Source organism: Chrysochloris asiatica, unplaced genomic scaffold (assembly GCF_000296735.1).
Source record: "Chrysochloris asiatica unplaced genomic scaffold, ChrAsi1.0 scaffold00033, whole genome shotgun sequence".
In the NCBI taxonomy this organism is placed as follows: domain Eukaryota; kingdom Metazoa; phylum Chordata; class Mammalia; order Afrosoricida; family Chrysochloridae; genus Chrysochloris; species Chrysochloris asiatica.
Window position 1 is genome coordinate 24,926,733 of NW_006408551.1, and position 19,719 is coordinate 24,946,451.

The 19,719-nt window shown below is 36.1% G+C and overlaps 1 protein-coding gene across 1 annotated transcript in view; it reads right to left on the bottom strand.

Annotated features, from left to right (window-relative positions):
* Positions 1–12,147: 12,147 nt before the first annotated feature.
* The window catches only part of ZFC3H1 (zinc finger, C3H1-type containing), a 61,249-nt gene continuing 53,677 nt past the window's right edge, over positions 12,148–19,719 (bottom strand). Inside the window, exons 28-35 of the mRNA XM_006859562.1 lie at positions 17,162–17,272; positions 16,797–16,901; positions 16,496–16,661; positions 15,089–15,189; positions 13,544–13,645; positions 12,721–12,760; positions 12,415–12,477; positions 12,148–12,285 (exon numbers count right to left, since the gene is read on the bottom strand). Of these exons, the coding sequence (XP_006859624.1) occupies positions 12,148–12,285; positions 12,415–12,477; positions 12,721–12,760; positions 13,544–13,645; positions 15,089–15,189; positions 16,496–16,661; positions 16,797–16,901; positions 17,162–17,272 (826 nt within the window). The remainder of the gene's footprint in view (positions 12,286–12,414; positions 12,478–12,720; positions 12,761–13,543; positions 13,646–15,088; positions 15,190–16,495; positions 16,662–16,796; positions 16,902–17,161; positions 17,273–19,719) is intronic.

The window sequence follows — 19,719 nt, forward strand, 5'->3', positions numbered from 1 at the left end:
TTATCTTTCTCCCGCGGAACCACTGGTAGTTTCGAACTGCTGACCTTGCGGCTTGCAGCCCGATTCATAACCACTACGCTACCAGAGCTGATTGCAATTAGCTTGATGTTATTTTTTTCCATCCTTTGACTTTTAATCTGTTTTTGTCTCTGTGTGTAACATGTGTTTCTTGCAGAAAGCATATTGAAGGATCTTGTTTTCTTATCCATTATGCCATCCTCTGTCTCTTAACTGGTGCATTTAATCAGTGTAATTATCGATAGGTATGGATTAATTGCTGCCATTATGTTTGCTTTTTTGTGGTGCTGCTGCTTTCTTTGTTCTGCGTATCTTCCTGTGCTGAGTTCATGGATTTTGTGTTGTTTCTTGTAAGTTTCCTCATAGTTTTAATGTTTCCATGTTCTTGGATTTTCATTTTCTTGGTATGTTGTGAAGTGTTAATATTCTTTGAGGTAACTCAATCTCTTTTGACAGAGAAAACAACAGATTAAATAACCAAGTAAGCATAAATGGAGGGCAAGACACATCTCATGATGGGCAAAAAGCTGAAGAGACACGGACCCTCCCCTGGCAGCCAACATAGAAAGGATTCCCCTAAAGCCAGTGTCCTGAATTAAGACTTAGCCTCACTACACTGTGATGGTTAAAACCATCTACTTCTTTTCACTGTTATAGCAGCACTAGATAACTAAGATAGAATTTGGTACCAAGAATTAAGGTGCTGCTAGAACAGATACCTAAAATGTGGAAGTGATTTTGCAATTGGGTAACAGTTAACATCTGGAAAAAATTTGATGTCATGGATTGAATTGTGTCCTCCCAAAATATGTGTCAACTTGGCTGGGTCAATTATTTTCAGTGATTTGGCAGGTATTAATGATGTATGCAAAGGCTTTCAATTGTGTGGATCATGACAAGCTATGGACAACACTGCGAAGTATGAGTACTCCGGAACACTTAATGGTGCTCATGAGGAATCTGTACCTGGACCAAGAGGCAGTTGTTCAAACAGAGCATGGGAACACTAAATGGTTTAAAATTAAGAAAGATGTGAGACAAGGTTGTATTCTTTCGCCATATTTATTCAACCTGTATGCTGAGCAAACAATCTGAGAAGCTGAGTTCTATGAAGAAAAATGTGGCATCAGGATTGGAGGAAGACTCATTCACAACCTGTGATATGCAGATGATACAACCTTGCTTGCTGAAAGTGAAGAGGACTTAAAATATTTACTGATGAAGATCAAAGAGCACAACCTTAGGTATGGATTACATCTCAATGTCAAGAAAACAAAAGTCCTCACCACTGGACAAAAAAACAACATTCTTATCAATGGAGAAAAGATTGAAGTTGTCAAACACTTCATTCTTCTTGGATCAACTATCAACACTCACGGAAACAGCAGTCAAGAAATCAAACAACATATTGCATTAGGCAAATCTGCTGCACAAGACCTTTTTAAAGTGTTGAAGAGCAAAGATGTCAGCTTGAGGACTAACGTCTACCTGACCCAAGCCATGGCATTTTCAATAACCCCATATGCATGTGAAAGCTGGACAGTGAAAAAAAATGACTGTAGAATTGATACTTTTGAGTTATGGTGTTGGAGGAGAATATTGAAAGTGCCAGGGGCTGCCAAAAGAACCAACAGATTCATTTTGGAAGAAGTGCATCCAGATTGCTCCTTGGAGGCCAAAATGGCCAAACTTAGTCTCTCATACTTTGGACATATTGTCAGGAGGGGCCATTTGCTGGAGAAGGGTGTCATGTTTGGTAAGGTGGAGGGCCAGAGAAAGAAAGGAAGACCCCCAACGAGATGAACTGGCCAAGTGGCAGCATTGATGGACTCAAGCGTGGCAACAGTAGTGAAGGAAGCCTAGGATCAGGCAGTGTTTCATTCTGCTGTGCAAAGTGTCGCTATGAGTCTGTACCGACTCGAAGGCACCTAACAACAAATGATGCAACCCCTCATGTGATCTGATGTGATCCATCAGTTGTAAAGGCTTATGGTGGGATACAACATCCTTACTAGGTCACAGCCCTGATCTGATGTAAGGGATGGTTCCCTGGGGAGTGACCTGAATCATCTTTTATCTTGCAAGAGATAAAAGGAGAACCAGCTTTCATCTTACAGGAGATAAAAATAGAGGGTGAGGCAACTTTCCAGATGTTCTACTACCACCAAGAATGAAGAGCTATGAATGGAGCATGTCCTTTGGACCCAGGGTCCATGTACTGAGGACTACCAAGGCCTTGGAGATTACTGAAAGCAGACAAGAACCTTCCCTGAGTTGACAGAGAGAAAGCATGTCAGGCAGGCATTCTGAGAGCTGGCATGCTGAATTTGGACTTCTAGCCTGCAAGAGAATATTGTTTATTAAAATCATCTACTTTTGGTATTTCTGTTATAGCAGTACTGGATAACTAAAACAATGTGCTTTATAGTAAGACCCTGGATTGCCTTGAGGAGACTACTGATAGACTTATGGACATTAGAGACAATTCTGGTAAGGGTTCAGAAAGCATGGGCAGTGTAGTTTCTCCTTGCTGCTTCCAGTTAAATGCAGGAGGAAAAAGACTTAAAAAACAAAGTGTTAAATGAAATCAGAATTTAAAGATTTAGAATAAGTTTCTATCCTCCTAGCAAATACATATAGCACCAACAAAATATTGGTATAAATACGTTTGTTAAATGTACTTCTGCTGATACTTTAAAAGGAAATGATGAATATGTGATTGGACAATAAAAGAAAGGTGAATATTTTTATACAGGATAACTTGTCTTCATTGGTGGAAGGTAGAACTTCTAAGTAATGAACTTGGAGTGTAGAGATTTCAAACAAGATCTTAAAGGGACTGCTTAGTATAAAATGAGATGGACTTTAAAAATGAGTTGTACAAAATAAAACCATAACTCATATAGATAACTCAATAAAATAAATTAAGTGCACTTGCCCTAAAAAACTCATCATGGACTTGGTGACTCAATCTTTTGTTAATGAGATTATGTCTATGACTGATGGATGCATTCAACCACCAAAGCAAAAGTCCCGTCAGTTAAGACTGAAAGGAAAAGAGACTGTATAAAATGAAGGAAAGCCTTCTGGAATTGTACAGGCAGAAAATGAGACAACTAACTTCCTTCCAAACACGTTGATCTTCAAGAAAAGACCATCCTTGAAGTAGTTTGGAGACCAAGAGAACTGTTGGAAAGAACACAGAAGGCGTTAAAAGGTTTCATTCCACCTTCCTACATTTCAGACTCAGATCTCCACCAACTCAGCAGTCTTCAGGTAGACCAAGTGGACAGAGGCACCAACTAAAACTAAGTAAGTGGGGTTACCATGTTTAAAGGACAGAACAGAAGCTACTGGGTAAACGGAGCTGAGTTGCCACTCAGATAGACTTAGAAAAAATGGGGCTCCCCAAAGCAAAGGGAGCAGAGTCGCTATCCCAGTGGAAGGTGGGACAGAATCCGAAGAGTGTGGCCAATGTTGAGTCTGGAGGGTGGGGTCATTTTCCAGATGTTCTCAAGAGAACAGAGGATTATTTTCAAACTTTGAAAGCTAATGTAATTTGTTCTGCTTGGTTTTGGGTTTGCTTGTTGCCTGTTATCCCTTCTTTTCCTCCAGTTTCTCCATGTGTAATGGAAATATTTATCTTGTGCCTGTTAGAACACTGTACTTTAGAACCAGATAACTTGTATTAGATTTCACAGGTTCACCAATAAATAATTGTGACCCAAGATAGAATACACCTATCACCCATATTTGATTTAGATAATTTAGCAGATGAGATTTTTTACTTTAAGTGGATTCATTTGGGGGATCACAGAATGAATGTGTTTTGCATGTGAAAGGACATGAATTTTGGGGGAGCCAAATAGTGGAATGTTATGGATTAATTGTTCTCCAAAATGTATTATAAATCCTATCTCATGTACCTGTGGTGAACTCCTGGTGTGACATTGTAAGATTGAGCACTGGGCAGTCACTCCATGGAAACCCTATACAAGGTCCCTATGAGTCACAGCCAACTCAATGGTACTTAATAACATACCTGTGATTATAATTAGATTTAGTAAAGGGTTGTGGTTTTTTTTTTGTGAAGTGCCATTGAGTTGGTTCTGACTCATAGTGATTTGTACACGGTTTCCAAGAAGCAGCTAGTGAGTTTGAACCCCTGACCTTGTAATTCAAACCGACCTTGCAGTCCAGTGTTTTATTCTACAGTGCCATGCCAGGATTTCAATAATGGGTTGTCATTGTTAAGTGCTGTGGTCAGTTCGAACTCACAGCAACTCTGTATAGGGTTTCCAAGAAGTAGCTGGTAGATTTGAACTGCAGACCTTGTGGTTCAAAGTCCAATGCTGTTCTTACATCGTCACACCACAAGTCCAGTAATGGGTTAACATGGCAATATTATTGTAGTAGTTGTTGTTAGGTGCCATCAAATTGGTTCCAACTTAGAGCAACCTTATGCACAACAGAACAAAACACTGCCTGTTTCTAATGTTTCTATATTCAATATTTTGGTGTTAGCTAACAGTGTTCCACTGCCATTCACCATTCATAAGGTTTTCAGTAGCTAAATATTCAGAAATCTATCTCTCCTTCTTCCTAGTCTTAGTCTGGAAGTTCATCTGAAACCTGTTCACCGTGGGTGACCCTGCTAGTATTTAATATACCAGTGGCTTAGCTTCAAGCATCACAGCAACACACAAAATGCCACTGTATGACAAGCTGACAGATGAGTGTAAAATGTCGTGTCAATTTCATCTGAAGTATGTAAGTAGAGATGGAAGAAGACAGATGTCATGCTGCCTGAAGATCACCAAGGAACCTGGGAATAGACCTTTCCCCAGAGCAAAGAGCCTTGCCCTAGAGCCAGCACCCGGAATCCTGACTTCCACCCTCTTAAACTGTGAGAAAATGAATGTTTGTTAACTAAAACACATGTGGTCGCTCTGGATCACAATTCTTCCACAGCACCTAATATCACTAGAAGCAGAACTATGAATTAATGAGGATGTACACAAATGCAATCTTCCTGTATTCCAGACGTCCAAATGAATTTGAACATTTTAAACAATGAAAATCTATGCATTTCTATCTTGCATTGTCTAGCTTAGAGCAGTACTTTTCAAATTATAATGTGCATAAAATCACCTAGGGATCTAACTAAAATATAGATTCTGATTCAGTAGGTCTGGGATGGAGCCTGGCTGAGATTCTGCATGTCCAGTAAGCTCCCAGGGGCTCCAAGTCTGCAGTTTCAGAACCACAGTGATAAAGGCTTAGATCATCATGATCTGCTCTTCAGGACATTCCTCACATTGGGGAATCTCTAAAAGAGTTATACTCAATTCACCTCTTTGTGAATGCATTGAGGTGAGTGCATTCTCAGCCATCAACACCACTGTGTCTCAAAATCTTCATCAGAGTTTTATTTTGCCTAACAAGTATCAGTCCAAACTAAATCTGGGTTACTTTGTCCCTACTTGTTCTTTGTTATTAAGTTATCTTTTTCTTAATTAGACCACACCACCACTGGTGTGGCGCCAAAGAATAAGCACTTGACCTCAAAGTCGGCTTGAACCACAAGGTTGGCTGTTCAAACTCACCAGCCACTCCTTGGAAACCCTATACAGGGTTGTTATGAGTCGGAAACGACTCAACAGCACTTAACAATATGTTAGTCTTAATATTTCATATAGTGGAGCCACAAGTCTTTGTTATTTGTTGTTGTTAAGTGCTGTCGAATAGGTTCTGACCCATAGCGACCCTGTGTAGGGTTTCCAAGGGCAGCTGTTGAGCTTGAAGTGCCGACCTTGCAGTTCAAATGGCTTTGCTTGCATTAACCTACAGCGCCACACCAGGACTCAGCTTCCTTCCTAAAACATCTACTACAATCTCACATGTGCCGTGGCTAGCTAATACAATTGAGCTATATTCCAGGCACAGCTCTTAAGTCCTTTACCGTTATCTGATGTTACCTTCACAGCCCCAAGTGAGGTATGTACTTGTATTGATCCCATTTTACTAATCAAATGTTGGCTTAGAGGATTTAAGTGGATTTTCCCAAGCTCATACAGCCAGGATTTCAATCCTAGGTGAACTCAAAGAAAGAACTTAAGCACCATTGCTCTACTTTCTTCTCTGAATCTTGTCTTTTCTTGACAGACTCACCCCCTACATGTAAATACACAACTCTTCATTGCCCAACCTCCCAACTTCAATATGTTACTAATCAAGTCATTTAATTCTGTAGCTATAAGAATTTACACTACTTCCTATCCTGAGGATTAAAGGAGCTACAGTGTGATGTATAAGGCATAAATCCACTAATGTTTGCTGTTGTTGTTATATGCTGTGGGTGGAGTCAGTTCTGACTCATAGCGACCCTGCATAGGGTTTCCGAAGCTGTAAAGCTTTACGGGAGCATAAAGTCTCATCTTTCTCCTGTGGAACAGTTGTTAGTTTCGAACTGCTGACCTTGTGGCTTGCATCCCAATTCGTAACCACTACGCTACCAGAGCTCCTTTAGCTGAATTAAATTACCTTATTCCATTTTCTGGAGAAGGATATCATGTTTGGTAAGGTAGAGGGACAGAGAAAAAGCAGAAGACCCCCAGTGAGATGGATTGCAATATGGCAGCAATCAATGGGCGCGTGGCAACAATTGTGCGGTTGGCCCAGGACCTGGCAGTGTTTTGTTCTGCTGTGCATAGGGTACCGACTTGATGGCACCTAACAACAAAAATCCATTTTCAAGGAATCCTGCAAGATAATGCACTGGCTGAACTATAAGGTTGATGGTTCAAACCCACCAGCTGCTCCTTCAAAACCCTATACAGGGTTGCTATGGGTCAGAATCAACTCAACAGCACTTAACAAAATTCCATTTTCAAAGGACCAAAAACTACTGAATCCTTGTTATTTTACTGCTATAGTTAATGAAGAAATTGTAACTCAAACTTGAACATTACTAGATTGATGTCCATCAACTGACAATAAAGCAATTGCTATTTTGTGCATGTTTCCAAAAATTTGGAAAATGATCCAAAACCCGTATTTTTACATTTCATAGATGGGGAAACAGAGACAAGGAGCAATTAAATGGCCTGTCATGATTATACAGTAGATAGTGGTAATATTAAATCTAATACCCAGATCTTTCAGATGGTTTTTTTTTTTTTCCATAATTCACATTGGTTCACAGTCCTTTATTTTCTGAAACTATTTCTTCCTAGCTCCATTTCAACCAGCATGAAGTGCCAAATTATCCAGTCATTAAATTTGACTGTAGGATGTGCCAGAGTATTTGGTTTTGCCTTGGCAGCAGATTGCTCTGGTTATACCTACTAATGCAAACAGCTCTCAAGTCCTCTCCTCACTTTCCTAATTGGTTCAGCTCCCTTAGGCTGTTGGCTTTCATTCTTTTATGAGGCTTACTTCACTAGGTAAGAACATTAGCAAGATTTATTTTTCTGAATGACCACACAATACTGTAAATCCACCTTTGATTTTGGCTGAATTGTCAGTATTAGAATTTTCAAATTACCAAATAAAGGTCAAACATAGTACATATGCTTTAAGAATGGCTATGCAAATGGTTTCCATATTTAGATTTTGCGTAATTCATAGAAGGTGGCCCTTGGAGGTTTGTTTACATTTTGGATGGCCTCCAAATTTTATTAAAGGCTTACAAAAGAGTAATTACAATATTTATAGTATTCTATAGCATTTGTGATACAATTGGCTCACATATTAACATGTTCTTCACTGTCTTCTATGCAATATGTTTAGGCAAAAGAAAAAATTCAGACTCACTATCACTCACCACAAAATCAGATCCTTTAAGATCAATTGTATTGGCCTCAGATATTTCGGAATTTCTGCTTCCCTGATAAAGTCCTGAAACATGTATCTTCAACTGAACTATTTTATCCCTGGCTTTACCTAGTTCTATGTTGTTAAGTGCCATAGAGTCGGTGCCAACTCATAGCAACCCTGTATAGGGTTTCCGAGGAACAGCAGATGGGTTTGAACTGCCAACCTTGTGGTTCAGTCTAGTTCTGATCCTACACTGCCACACCAGGAGTCCTAGTTCCATGTAGACTGCAAAAATTCTGGAATTTGGGCTAACGTAAAGTAGAATTTAAAGAACTGAAGACTTTGGACCATTTCTGGCAGCTCTATGTAAACAGAAGAAAATAACCATAACTCTTACGAGTAATAAACTATAACTTTGTAACCTTTACTGGGAATGGCATAGCACTCTGTTGGTGGATATTATTAAATGTGAAAGTTGTATTTTATTCGTGTGTTACCAAGAACTTAAGAAAAACAAAAAAGAAATCTAACGGTAGAAGTTATAATTCTTATCACACTTTCCACATCAAGGCTGTTTAAACTGAGTAATTTAAACACTGGGGTCTGATAAGATTACTCATCCTAGCCAGTCATGTTCATGGATTCTGAAGCATAAAGTGCCCTTGGAGGACTCTCTTCTGGACAAATAATCTAGTATGAAGTTATATATCTTATCACTCAGCTCTAATGAATTGTCAGTTGTGAGTCAATCAGAAAAAATCCAAAGAATCTTTTTAAAGAACAATCTTAAAAGCACAGGTTTTCAAAATACTTGCTAATCCTTCTACAATATTCAGATTAATAAAGTGGTGAGAACAAGGTAACTCCTTTTAAGCACTGAATTGCAAACCACAAAGTCTGAGGTTTGAGCCCAGCAGTCATTTGGCAAGAGAAAGATGAGGCTTTCTGTTCCCGCAAAACTTTAGTCTCAGAAACCCTACACAGGGTCACTATGAGTTGGAACTGACTTGATGGCACTTAACAAGGACTCTGCAAATACTACTGGATCCTAATTTTTCATCATCCTGTTTTCTGACTTAACCAATAATTCACTTCTATTCACAAAGGCTTTCCTGATCCCCAGCTCAATTAAGGAACCCCTTTAGAGATACTTTCTTTGCATATATTATTCTGCTTCTGTTAAACTGTAAGCACCTTCAGAACCCCCTTATTCGTGTCTGTATTTACAAAGATTAATGCAGAGTTCAAACTCATTCTGAAAGGAAAAAGAATGCCCGATTCTCTTCTGAAATGTTGTGGGATCCCTCTTGTGAAGGTCATGAAATGAAAAGTAAAGCCAAATTCTATGTCCATTACACCAACTGTCAAAGATACAGCCTTCTGTTCTCTCTATGTCAGAGGGAAGAGAAAAGAAAAGCCTTTTCATCATTCATGGCAGTTATCTCAGTCAAGAAGTGCTTAAAAAGTACTGCACACCTATTGCTGAAAAAGGTTATGAAAATGGTGATGAGGAGGAAAGAAGTGGTTTCTTTATTGCCCCAAATCCCCGAAGTGCAACGTACAACTGAGAAATGCCTGCAGAAAAATGGAGAGGACTTTGTGGTAGCATATGGAACCCTACAGAAATAAATTTAAAAAAAGAAATTTTCCACCTTAACTCTCTCATTTACACGTTTAGAAGCACCAAACATAAAAAGCTAACACTCAATTCTGAGGAAAAAAGAAGTATCAGAAATGTCTTGTCTTGTCTTGAATAGATAGCTCTTGTCCAAAATTATTTTGTATAATGTTGTTGTTAAGTGTTCTAGAGTCAATTCTGACTCAAGCAACCCTATATAAGGTTTCCAAGGGGTGGCTGGTGGGTTTGAATTGCCAACCTTGTAGTTAGCAATCCAATGCTTATTGTACAGTGCCACACCAGGACTCCAACTTTGTATCATAATTTTTGGTAATTTACGCTGAGGGGCAAGGATATAGTTGCAGGCATAATCTCCAAACCCAAAAGGTCACCAAAATTATATTTCCCTGTTCTTCCCTAATACTAACACATAAAAGGAGAGTTAAAGAAATTATGACTTATCTGTAGACACCTGATCGTGTTAACCAAGAATGTTGGCTCTGCTTTGAACATTCTAACCACATGTTCCTACTTTTTCAACAACCATGAACAAAATAAATATTTGAACTACAATCTTCAATAAAGTCCCTCTATGCTTGCTGTCCATCTTAATCACCTGTTTTGCTTGTCTGCTTAGTGCCTTTAGCTCTTAGATGTTGCACCTGGAGATCCTTGCTTGCTTTATGATGCAGGTTTATATTCCCTTTAATTGAAAGCAAACCGCCTTAGATAATTCAGTGACAATAATGTTACAAGGTCCACTTTCCGTTAACAGGTAAATAGAAATATTAGGCTATGTTCTCTAAAATGAAGAAAAAACAAAAATACACTGCAATTTGCCACACCATTTCCTTTTTCTGAGATAAAAACCCACAGCCTAAAATGTCCGTTTTGATGTGTTTTTCTCCATCTCCCCTTGGGTGTGGTGGGAGTAGTGATGTGAGGAATCTTAGTCCTTAATGTGGGAATCACTGTTTTCTTGCAATATGACAGTATTTTGCCCCCAAAACAGTAAAATATTCATGCTACTATAATAACCACGTGAGTATAACCCAAAAATATATTGTAAAATGTTAATATTCTATTACCTGTTGACAAGCATATATTATGGTTCCTGTGAATGGTGACCCCTGGAATTGTTCAAGTGTGAACAGCTTGCATAGGTGTAGCTCTGGAGTTGTATGCATGGCATGGGTAGGGCACTGTATACATACATCAATGCCCAGTATTCTTTGAAAGACATACAAATTTGCTAGCACATCCTCATGCTGCTTCTATGTCGTCACTATTAGATTGCAAGACTTGTGGCAGCGTGTATAACATGAAAATTTGTTTTTCTCAAGTGCAAACAAACTAAAGACTGAAAGAAAAGAAAAGCAAAAAGGCTTTCTTTATACTCGGCCATATTGACATTCAACATAGCAGCACATCTCTAAGAAAACTATTCTACAGTTGGAAGACACTTTGGAAAATTTAAACACTCTGGAAAATTTTGAAAATTAGGAATTTACTGTTAATGAAATCATTAACAGTTCATTGCCCTCAAAACAGAACAGGACTTATCACTGCCAAAATTATAAAGTGAGAGAATGGTGGTGGAATATACTGAAAAAGGGTAAATGCTAACTTAACAACATGGAGAATATAATCTTAATGATGAATAATCTGTGTAAAAATTGAATTAGAAAATGTTTTGTTATATGTATTTTTACCATAATAATAAAATAATTGAAATGTTTCTTTTTCTTTCAAATAGGAAAGTAGGTTCTTTAAGAAAACAGTGATCTAACTATGGTGACTACACGTATTTCCTACTCCAACCCTTTCCCACCAGTGTGAAATGTGAATAAAGACAGCAACATTAAAAAAAAAAAGTTAACTTATATTCAAAATATTTTATATATAAACAACTTTAATACTACAAAGTAGTATTTCAATACAAAGTAGTTCAAATATTAACTGTTCTTTAAATTGTTAAACTTTATTATAAATTAAACTATCTTTACAAAAAATTGCACATAATATTTGACCACTCTTAGGTTCTGATGCACTGGCATTTGCAATAGTTTCTTTTATCTTCAAGTTAAACAGTCTCAGCAAGGAGTCCAGAACGTAGAAATGGCAATCTACAACCCTACTAGAGCAATTCAAGTGCAACTAGCAGACTTGTGGCCATGGCAGTTACACTTTCCTTAAGATGGACTGCTTAAGTTTTATATCCTGAAATGAAGAATCTCAAAAGATTTAAAAAAGAAGAACCAAAAGGAACTGCCTGCTTTTTACTGTAAACACAGCCCTAGAAATTAAACCCCAAACAAAAAATCTCTCAGGCATCAGAGTGTCAAGTGAATCAGGAAAAGCAAAACATAAAGGGCAAAAAGTATAAAATAAAAACAGAAACAAAATTAAAATAAATGTCAGTCACTTTGAGGAACTATACTTACGTACATGATGTTATGACAATCTGGCTGGGCCTAGAAGCAGGCCAAACAGGAAGTTCATTTATCCAACTGAAGAGGGTTGTGTTCATTGCTTCCGGTTAGAGGATAGAATATTGTAGGGGACTTGATATGATCAAATAATACTTGTCTGCTTTACACAGACCTTAACCAGGGGATCAGCCTAATCTTGAAGGATCATTCAAATAATTTTGGCAATTATTATAAGGGCTTAGAACTGACTGCACCCAGTGTTCAGTGATTCTTGCTTTCTGTTTTGTTACTGTTTAAATTTAAGAGCTCATTTAGGCTGACTCCAATCTCTTGGCACTTGGAAACTAGTTTTCTCAGGTTATCAGTTTTACCTCCTTCTGATGCTTCAAACAAGAGTTGCTGTAAAAGACAGGGAAGCATATAAGTAAGATTTAGCCAGAGTTTGAGCATCACCACATCAATGGATATGGCACATGCAGAAAATTTATAGGAAAACTTCAAGATGAAATAAAAGATAAAAAGCATTACATCTTTCCACAGTGATGCACAAAGAGGTAACTTCTGTAAGGCTCTCTGATATAAACGGTGGACCTATAAGATAGATATACACACAATTCCATCAGAAAACACAAAAGAAAAATACAAACAAAAACACCTTTGTAATCCCATTTAAAGAATAGTACTTAACAATATAACACTCAAGACAAAATGATTATGTTGGGTTTTAGATCTTCAAACGATAACTTTTATGCTTTATCCACTTAAATTGAAAAGTCACAAAAGGAGCAGAATAGCTTAAAAATATGATTCATCTAATAATCAGTGATGGCTTACCTCTCTCTGTCCCTTTAGAACAATCTCAGCAGCAATGGCTCTAAGATAAAAAGGAATATAGAAAAAGGAAAAGAAAAATTTATATATCTTTGAAGAAAATTAGATACTACCACTGGCAGAATGCTGACTGTGAGAATCTGAGTACAAAACTTCCTGAAAGTAACAGGCTAAACTTCCAAGGAGGGTAACCTATAGTGAAAAGAAAAATTCAACAATTTTTATCAACTTTACAGGAATAAAAACAGACCAGTGTTTTGAACATAAATAAAGTTCATGAAAAAAAAAAAAAAGTACTTATAATTTCTAATTTAAAAAACCTGCATCGCAGGGCTAGCAACTAAAGCCATGAAACAATCAGTGTAACGAATTGTTGAATGGGAGATTAATTTGCTATGTAAACTTTCACCTAAAACACAACAAAATGTTAAAAAAGAAATAGAAAATAATCTGGTGCTAAGGAACTACCTCAAGGCACTTAACAACAACACCTTTAGAAGAAATCTGACTATGTGAAAGTAACTCTACATTTCAAAAGATATACCCTGAAAACATGTTACCAGATACATTTGTTTGCTAACAATAGTATTATCTAAATGTTCGCCTTCAAGGAAAATTAGAAGTCTATCTTTTTTGTTTCTAAAGGCAATTGGTATTGAGCATTCATTGACTTGGTATAAAATGTCAGCAAGTGTCAAAAACAAATCAAATTAGAGATCTGCACATGGGGAAAAAAAACAGATGTCATTTCAGATTTACCTGTCTGGAGCAAACCTTATAAATAAAAGCAATAGCTATAAAAACATGTACATGATTGTTGCATTACATTTTCCAGGTGGCCAGGCATGTTGGGATATTATATGTAAACATCTTGGCTTGAAGTTTCAGAATCTGAACATTGCTTTCTTCCCATTCATGCTGAAGTAGCCTGTAAAGTACATTCAGGAAAATGAACAAAGCATTGCAAGTGTAAGGTATCCTAAATATGTTCTAGGAACAGAATGGCTATTGAGCTATCATTTTTGGTCAGTAACATTCCATCAAGGTTATCCAGCAAGCATTTGTAAATGCCTCTTAAACCAGGACAAAGTCCAGTCACAATATGTTCATCTTCAACAAACTATAGAAAGGCTCATGTACTTCTTAAGTATCGATACTAATGTATATTCTCCAAACACTGCCCTTGTTTTCTAAAAGTAATGACTTGACATACTACTAAAATTTCCTAGTTTTTTTTTTCTTTTTTAAACAGAGTATGCTAAATCCTAAATAACTGAACTATCTTGAACAAAAATTTAAGTACGGTGACTAATCATTAAATTCTTCATTCCAATGGAAAAAAGGACAAGGATAACCTAACCCTCCCAAGGAAATAAAAAGAAGATATTGATACACAAAAGTGGAGATGTACCAACAAAACCAACAATTAAACTATCTATATTCCAAAATCTCTATCATAACAGAAGTCAGTCAAAATTAGACTAAGTCACAAATTTTTATTAACGATGATGGTATAATATGAATCTTTCATGTATTAGCTTCCTCAGATAAGCAGACTCTGACTTTTTTGAATCTCATATGGCATTTTCCCACATACATTCTAACTGGAATGTAAATATTTTCAAAGAAAAAGGATCATGTGACAAAAAGCTTAGACACGCCTTACAATTCATTAAACAAGCTTATACTTGTAAAATAAAACTGCTACAGGGGAATGACTATATAAGTGGAAATCAAAACCATTAGTGTGCAGTTGATGCATAATAAATTTCAGACTACATTTTAGAATAATTCCTGAGAGTCAAAATGAGTTTACTGGAACAGAGAAACAACATAGTCTCAAAATCTCCTTCTAACTGAATAAATTCATAAGATCCCTAGATGAGTGGTTCTCAAATGTGGTTTGAGGGTTTAAACCTAGGAATCTGCATTTTTAAAGTGCATCCTAGGAGATTCTGAAGGATGCTAATATTTGAGAACCACTGATCTATATAAAATAAGACATGTAATGAGAATATACACAGCTGGATACTGTCTCTAACACTTTAAAAGCCTCTTACGCAATATCCCTTTCCATATAAAATACACTTACTGCTTAAAATACCTTTGTTAAAGACAGCTGGTGAGTGCTCAAGGAACACAGATAAACTTTACTTGAATTATTTAACCCCAATAACCTGAACAGTTTTATGAATTGATCTGAATTTTACAGACCTTTGTAGCTAAATATTGTATAATAATGCTGAAAGAGAAGTATATGAATGAGGAAAGAGTGGAAGAACAGACTCTTCCTATCAAGTTTTCAAGAATAATTTTATATGAAAAGCCTATACTATTGGACAAAAAAACAAAAGATTTTATTTCTTCTTACCTCAGTGCAAGTCCAGAATTAGTTGGCATAACTGAGCAAAACCGTTCCAAGGTTTTGGAATGCTGGGCCTTTGGAACACAGCTCAAATAAAAGAAAATAACCTGTAAAGGTTGGGGGGGGAGGGGGAAGAAAACATGAATGCAACCAAAAATTTGGAACCCAATTACCTATGTGCTTTAATGAAAAAATTAAAATGGCCTTCAAGACATGAATGTATAAATTATAATAATGTACGATGCTGTGAGTTACAGTTCCTATCATTAATTATATTAGTGACTTTTCAAATATGAATTAGGAAATATGGTCTAGTGATGAGAGCCATGGACTGAAAAACACTGACAAGAAGCCAGGAGTCCGGGATTTCATTCCTGAGTCTACCTTTACTTGCTGTATAGTTGGGCAAGTCATAGGGCTAATAATACCTGCCACATCTTGCTCATGGAATGCCCGTGTGTAAATGACTTAATGTCCATAAAGTGGTTTGAGATCCTGGGATAAAGAATGGCATAGAAGCACAAAGCATAATAATTGGTTATGCTGATTAGCAACAAAACCATCCCACCAAAATAAAAACATAAAAACAAAACCCCACACATATATACATAATGTGCATACATACATATATATGTTGTTAAGTGCCATCAACTCATAGCAACCCTGTGTAGGGTTTTCCAAGGAGCGGTTGGAGAGCTTAAACTGCCAACCTTGTGGTTCAAACCGACCTTGCAGTCTAGCGCATTTACCCACAGTGACACAGCAGGACTCCATATATACATATGTATATACATACACACACATACAGTAAGCTTAAGTGTACATTTAAGGGACCCCTGAAATAAATTATAAATAAACACAATTGGTTGTTTCATTACATATAAAGTAACCTCATAAATATATCATTGGTCAGATTCTACTTTTAAAATTCTAAATGGCATTTGATTTTAGCTTCTTATGCTTTGTGTGAACCTATACTGGCTTGACAAAATGTAAACAAAATGAGCAGCTACACTATATAAGTTCATCCTTACCAGATTTTTTCATTCAGTAAAATGTCCAACTACTCAAACATACCTTTTAATTGGTAGAAATATTCAAAAAAACATTAAAAATTATGCCAATGTATTTCTTAAAATGAATGGTAACTTATTTCAGAGGAGGGAGAACATTTTCTTAAAACATAATCAATTTGCACATTTTATCCTAATTGAATCTTAAAGAACAATGTTTGCCATAAACTAGGCCTCTGCTCCTAAACTTTGAAGAGCTAATATGAAACATGGTCAAGAATAATGGTGAATGCTGGGAAAGTGGTTCTAGGAAAAGCTCTCTTGATATAAAACAGGTTTGCTGCCATTTAAGTACCTAGCTTTGTATAAACATCTAAAACAAAAAGTTTTAAATTCTTACCCTATTATGAAATTCATAGTTGGACCAGTAATCAGCACTGCTAAAAGGAATGAGGTATCGGGCAGGGACTGTAACCAAACATCTATTCACTAAATCAGTAAAAAATTTGAACTCTTGGATTTTGTTTCTGGATCCAGCAGCTCTATTATTGGCAAAGACAAGATAACTGCCAAAAGAAAAATACGATAATTTAGAATAATCAAACCAGTAATTTTCTCACCAAGAAAGCAGAGCTCACACCCTTCCCCACCCTGTCCCCTTATTCCAAAATTGCATTCTTATTAGAAAGAACTAAACTTACTCCATCCAAATCTTCTGTACTATATCAGATCTCATGACCACCCCTAATGCTGCCTCATATGCTTCAACAGTTTCTTTAATACTTGATTGAAGAGGATGACAAAGGCTATTCAAAAAATGAAGGAAAATGTTAGACAATTACAGTCAATTCTACTTAAGGTAAAGGAATGATAAAGTCTACTTTAAACATTAGATGTAAGCACAATTAAATCCTTCTTTTCAATCTTCTTTAATATGCATTAAATTTTAACTTTTTCAATTTTACTTCAACGACTTTAACACGATGCTAATTTTGACACAGTATGAATTAGTAATAATAAGGATAAACTGAGATACAACATCGCTCCACAAAAGACAATATCTCACCAATAAATCAGCCACAAGTAAGGGATCTGATGGTTAAACATTTCATCATTAAAATTCCCTTTACATAAACGGGCAGGAATGTCAAGCGGTCCTGGAATATTTAAGAGATACCTGAAACAAAAATCATTTACAATCATGCCTATGCACACACTACTAATGCTTAAAAGCAAACAAAAAAACTCGTTTCAATTCAAATTTCCTTGAAATATTTTATTTTATCCTACATGAATAACTCCTTCCCTAAAATGATTTTTAGTCTATCTCCCAAATTAAATAAGCCACCATAATCATCTAATGAAAACAGAAAATGTGAGACTATCAAAGTATCTAAAACTTCTATGTCTGTACTTTCCTATAACTATTTTCAAAACCTGTTATCTGAAAACAATCTCTTTTACACATACATATATACACAGGTTTAATTTTAGACACGTTATTAAACTATATTCTAGGGTGTATTGACCCATAAGCACTTGTTAAATAGAGGTCATAATAAAAAAAGATTGGGAATAGCTTCTTCTTGAGAAATGACAATACATATCAGGAAAGCACAGAAGTAAACCAGTAAAGAAATCGATTTGACTTTGACTAATTCAGTTTTGCCCTCCAATGTATTTGAATCTGTTTGAGTGTCTATGTAATTTTTAAAGGAAATACACTGATTTCAAATATGACAATCTAGTATAACTGCTTAACTTGTATTTAAAAATGATTTCAAGAGAATAGATTTTAATGGATTAGAAAAGCCGTATGGAGGAAAAACACAAGAAATGAAGAAGATGAGACATCTAGAGTCAGGTTGTAATTTTGACTTTGCCAAAACTACCTATATGACCATGAGTTTAATCACTTAATTTTGAAGGATTTTAGTGTACACAATTTAAATTGAGGTGGCCCAAAAATGATGGCTTCTAATCTATGGAAAATTCTATCATCCTTAGACTAATCATTGAAGTGAATGAAATCCTCAATTCAACTTTTCTGGTTATTATTCCCTTAGTTTCAAACTGAGTTGAAACACATGAAAATTACCCAACTTAGCTCTTTCCACATATCTTCTTTATGCTAAATGTCACCTAGAAAGTACAATTATGTCACTTTCTAGGTGACATAAAAGTTATCAGTAAATGCTGTTCTAAGTATACTTGCTGTACATTTTCTATTTGTGACAAAAAAAAAAAAATACTAATGTGACTCTAATAAGAATACTTTTGGCATATTAATAAACTGACTAAATTTATAAATCAACAAAATTGTACCAATGTACAAGTATGAAAATGTCAAAAATTATTTCTTAATTGCCTTTCTCTAAAAATATCTTTAGTGTCGATTTGACCCAAAATAGACTTCTTTAATTAAAAGAAACTCACATACTTCGCATAAACAAAATCTTACGGCTGTAGGGTACCCTTTTCTCCTCTGAATAAATAAACTATTCCCACAAAAGAATTTAATACAGCAGAACAATTTCATAAATAATTTAAGTATTATTTGGAGGCAGCCAATGTTCAAAACTATATTGACACTGTTATTTATTCTGCTTAATTAACCTGGCATCAACATCTTTGATTAGTTACCAAGGCAGAAACTGGCAACATCTTCTTTCAAGTTAAACCAATTACCAGTACCTCCACGCCCAAGGGAAGACCAGAACCAGCAAGTATGTAATGAGTTTGGTTCAACCTTGGATTGGTCCTTTGCCTGAGTTTGAGAAGTAAAGCAATAAAATTTAAAGGGAAGTGAGCATTAAGAAACTAAACAATCTAAATCCTTATTGTTGTTGTTGTTGTCAAGTGCCGTGGAGTCGATTCTGACCCACAGCGACCCTGTATAGGGTTTTCAAGGAGCAGCTGGTAAGCTTGAACTGCCGACCTTGCAGTTCAAATGGCTTTGCAGCCTGGCGCATTAACCCACATCGCCACACAAGAACTCCTTATAGGACAACATAATTTTAAAATTAATTTGCATTTTAAATTATTCTTTTGTAATTTATTTTGAGATATTCATTTAGATGTAATAGAGCAAGAAAAGTGTTAAAACATTATGGTAGTAAATTGGCTACCATAAGAAAATAGATAAAAAGCCTAAAGTCTGGGAAGGAATAGTGACTCCAAACTTTGTTAGATCTCAAATTAATTGTCCTGTTCAGAGAATATTCTATTATGGGAGGACCCACTTAACAGATTTCACAAAATGTGTTGTTGTTGTTGTTGTTTTTTATTTAACAAAAATGTGTTTCAATACAACAATGCTATTCTGGGAGAAAGCAGGGAAAATAAAAATATTTTGCAAGTAACAAGTTTGCAGCCATTAACTCAAGACGTTATCTTTGCTTATTATCAACATTTTTCACAAGAAATAATTTTAGAAGGTATTTGGCTTAGGTCTTCCTTCTCTTAATTCTTCCTTATATAAAAGTATGTCATGATAAAATATTTTCCTTTTAATGCTATTTTACTTCAGGTCAGCAAACTGCACCTAGTTTTATAAAAGAAGTTTGAATGAGAACACAGCCACATCTAATTCATGTATCTACTGACTGGTCCTTTCTCTCCGCA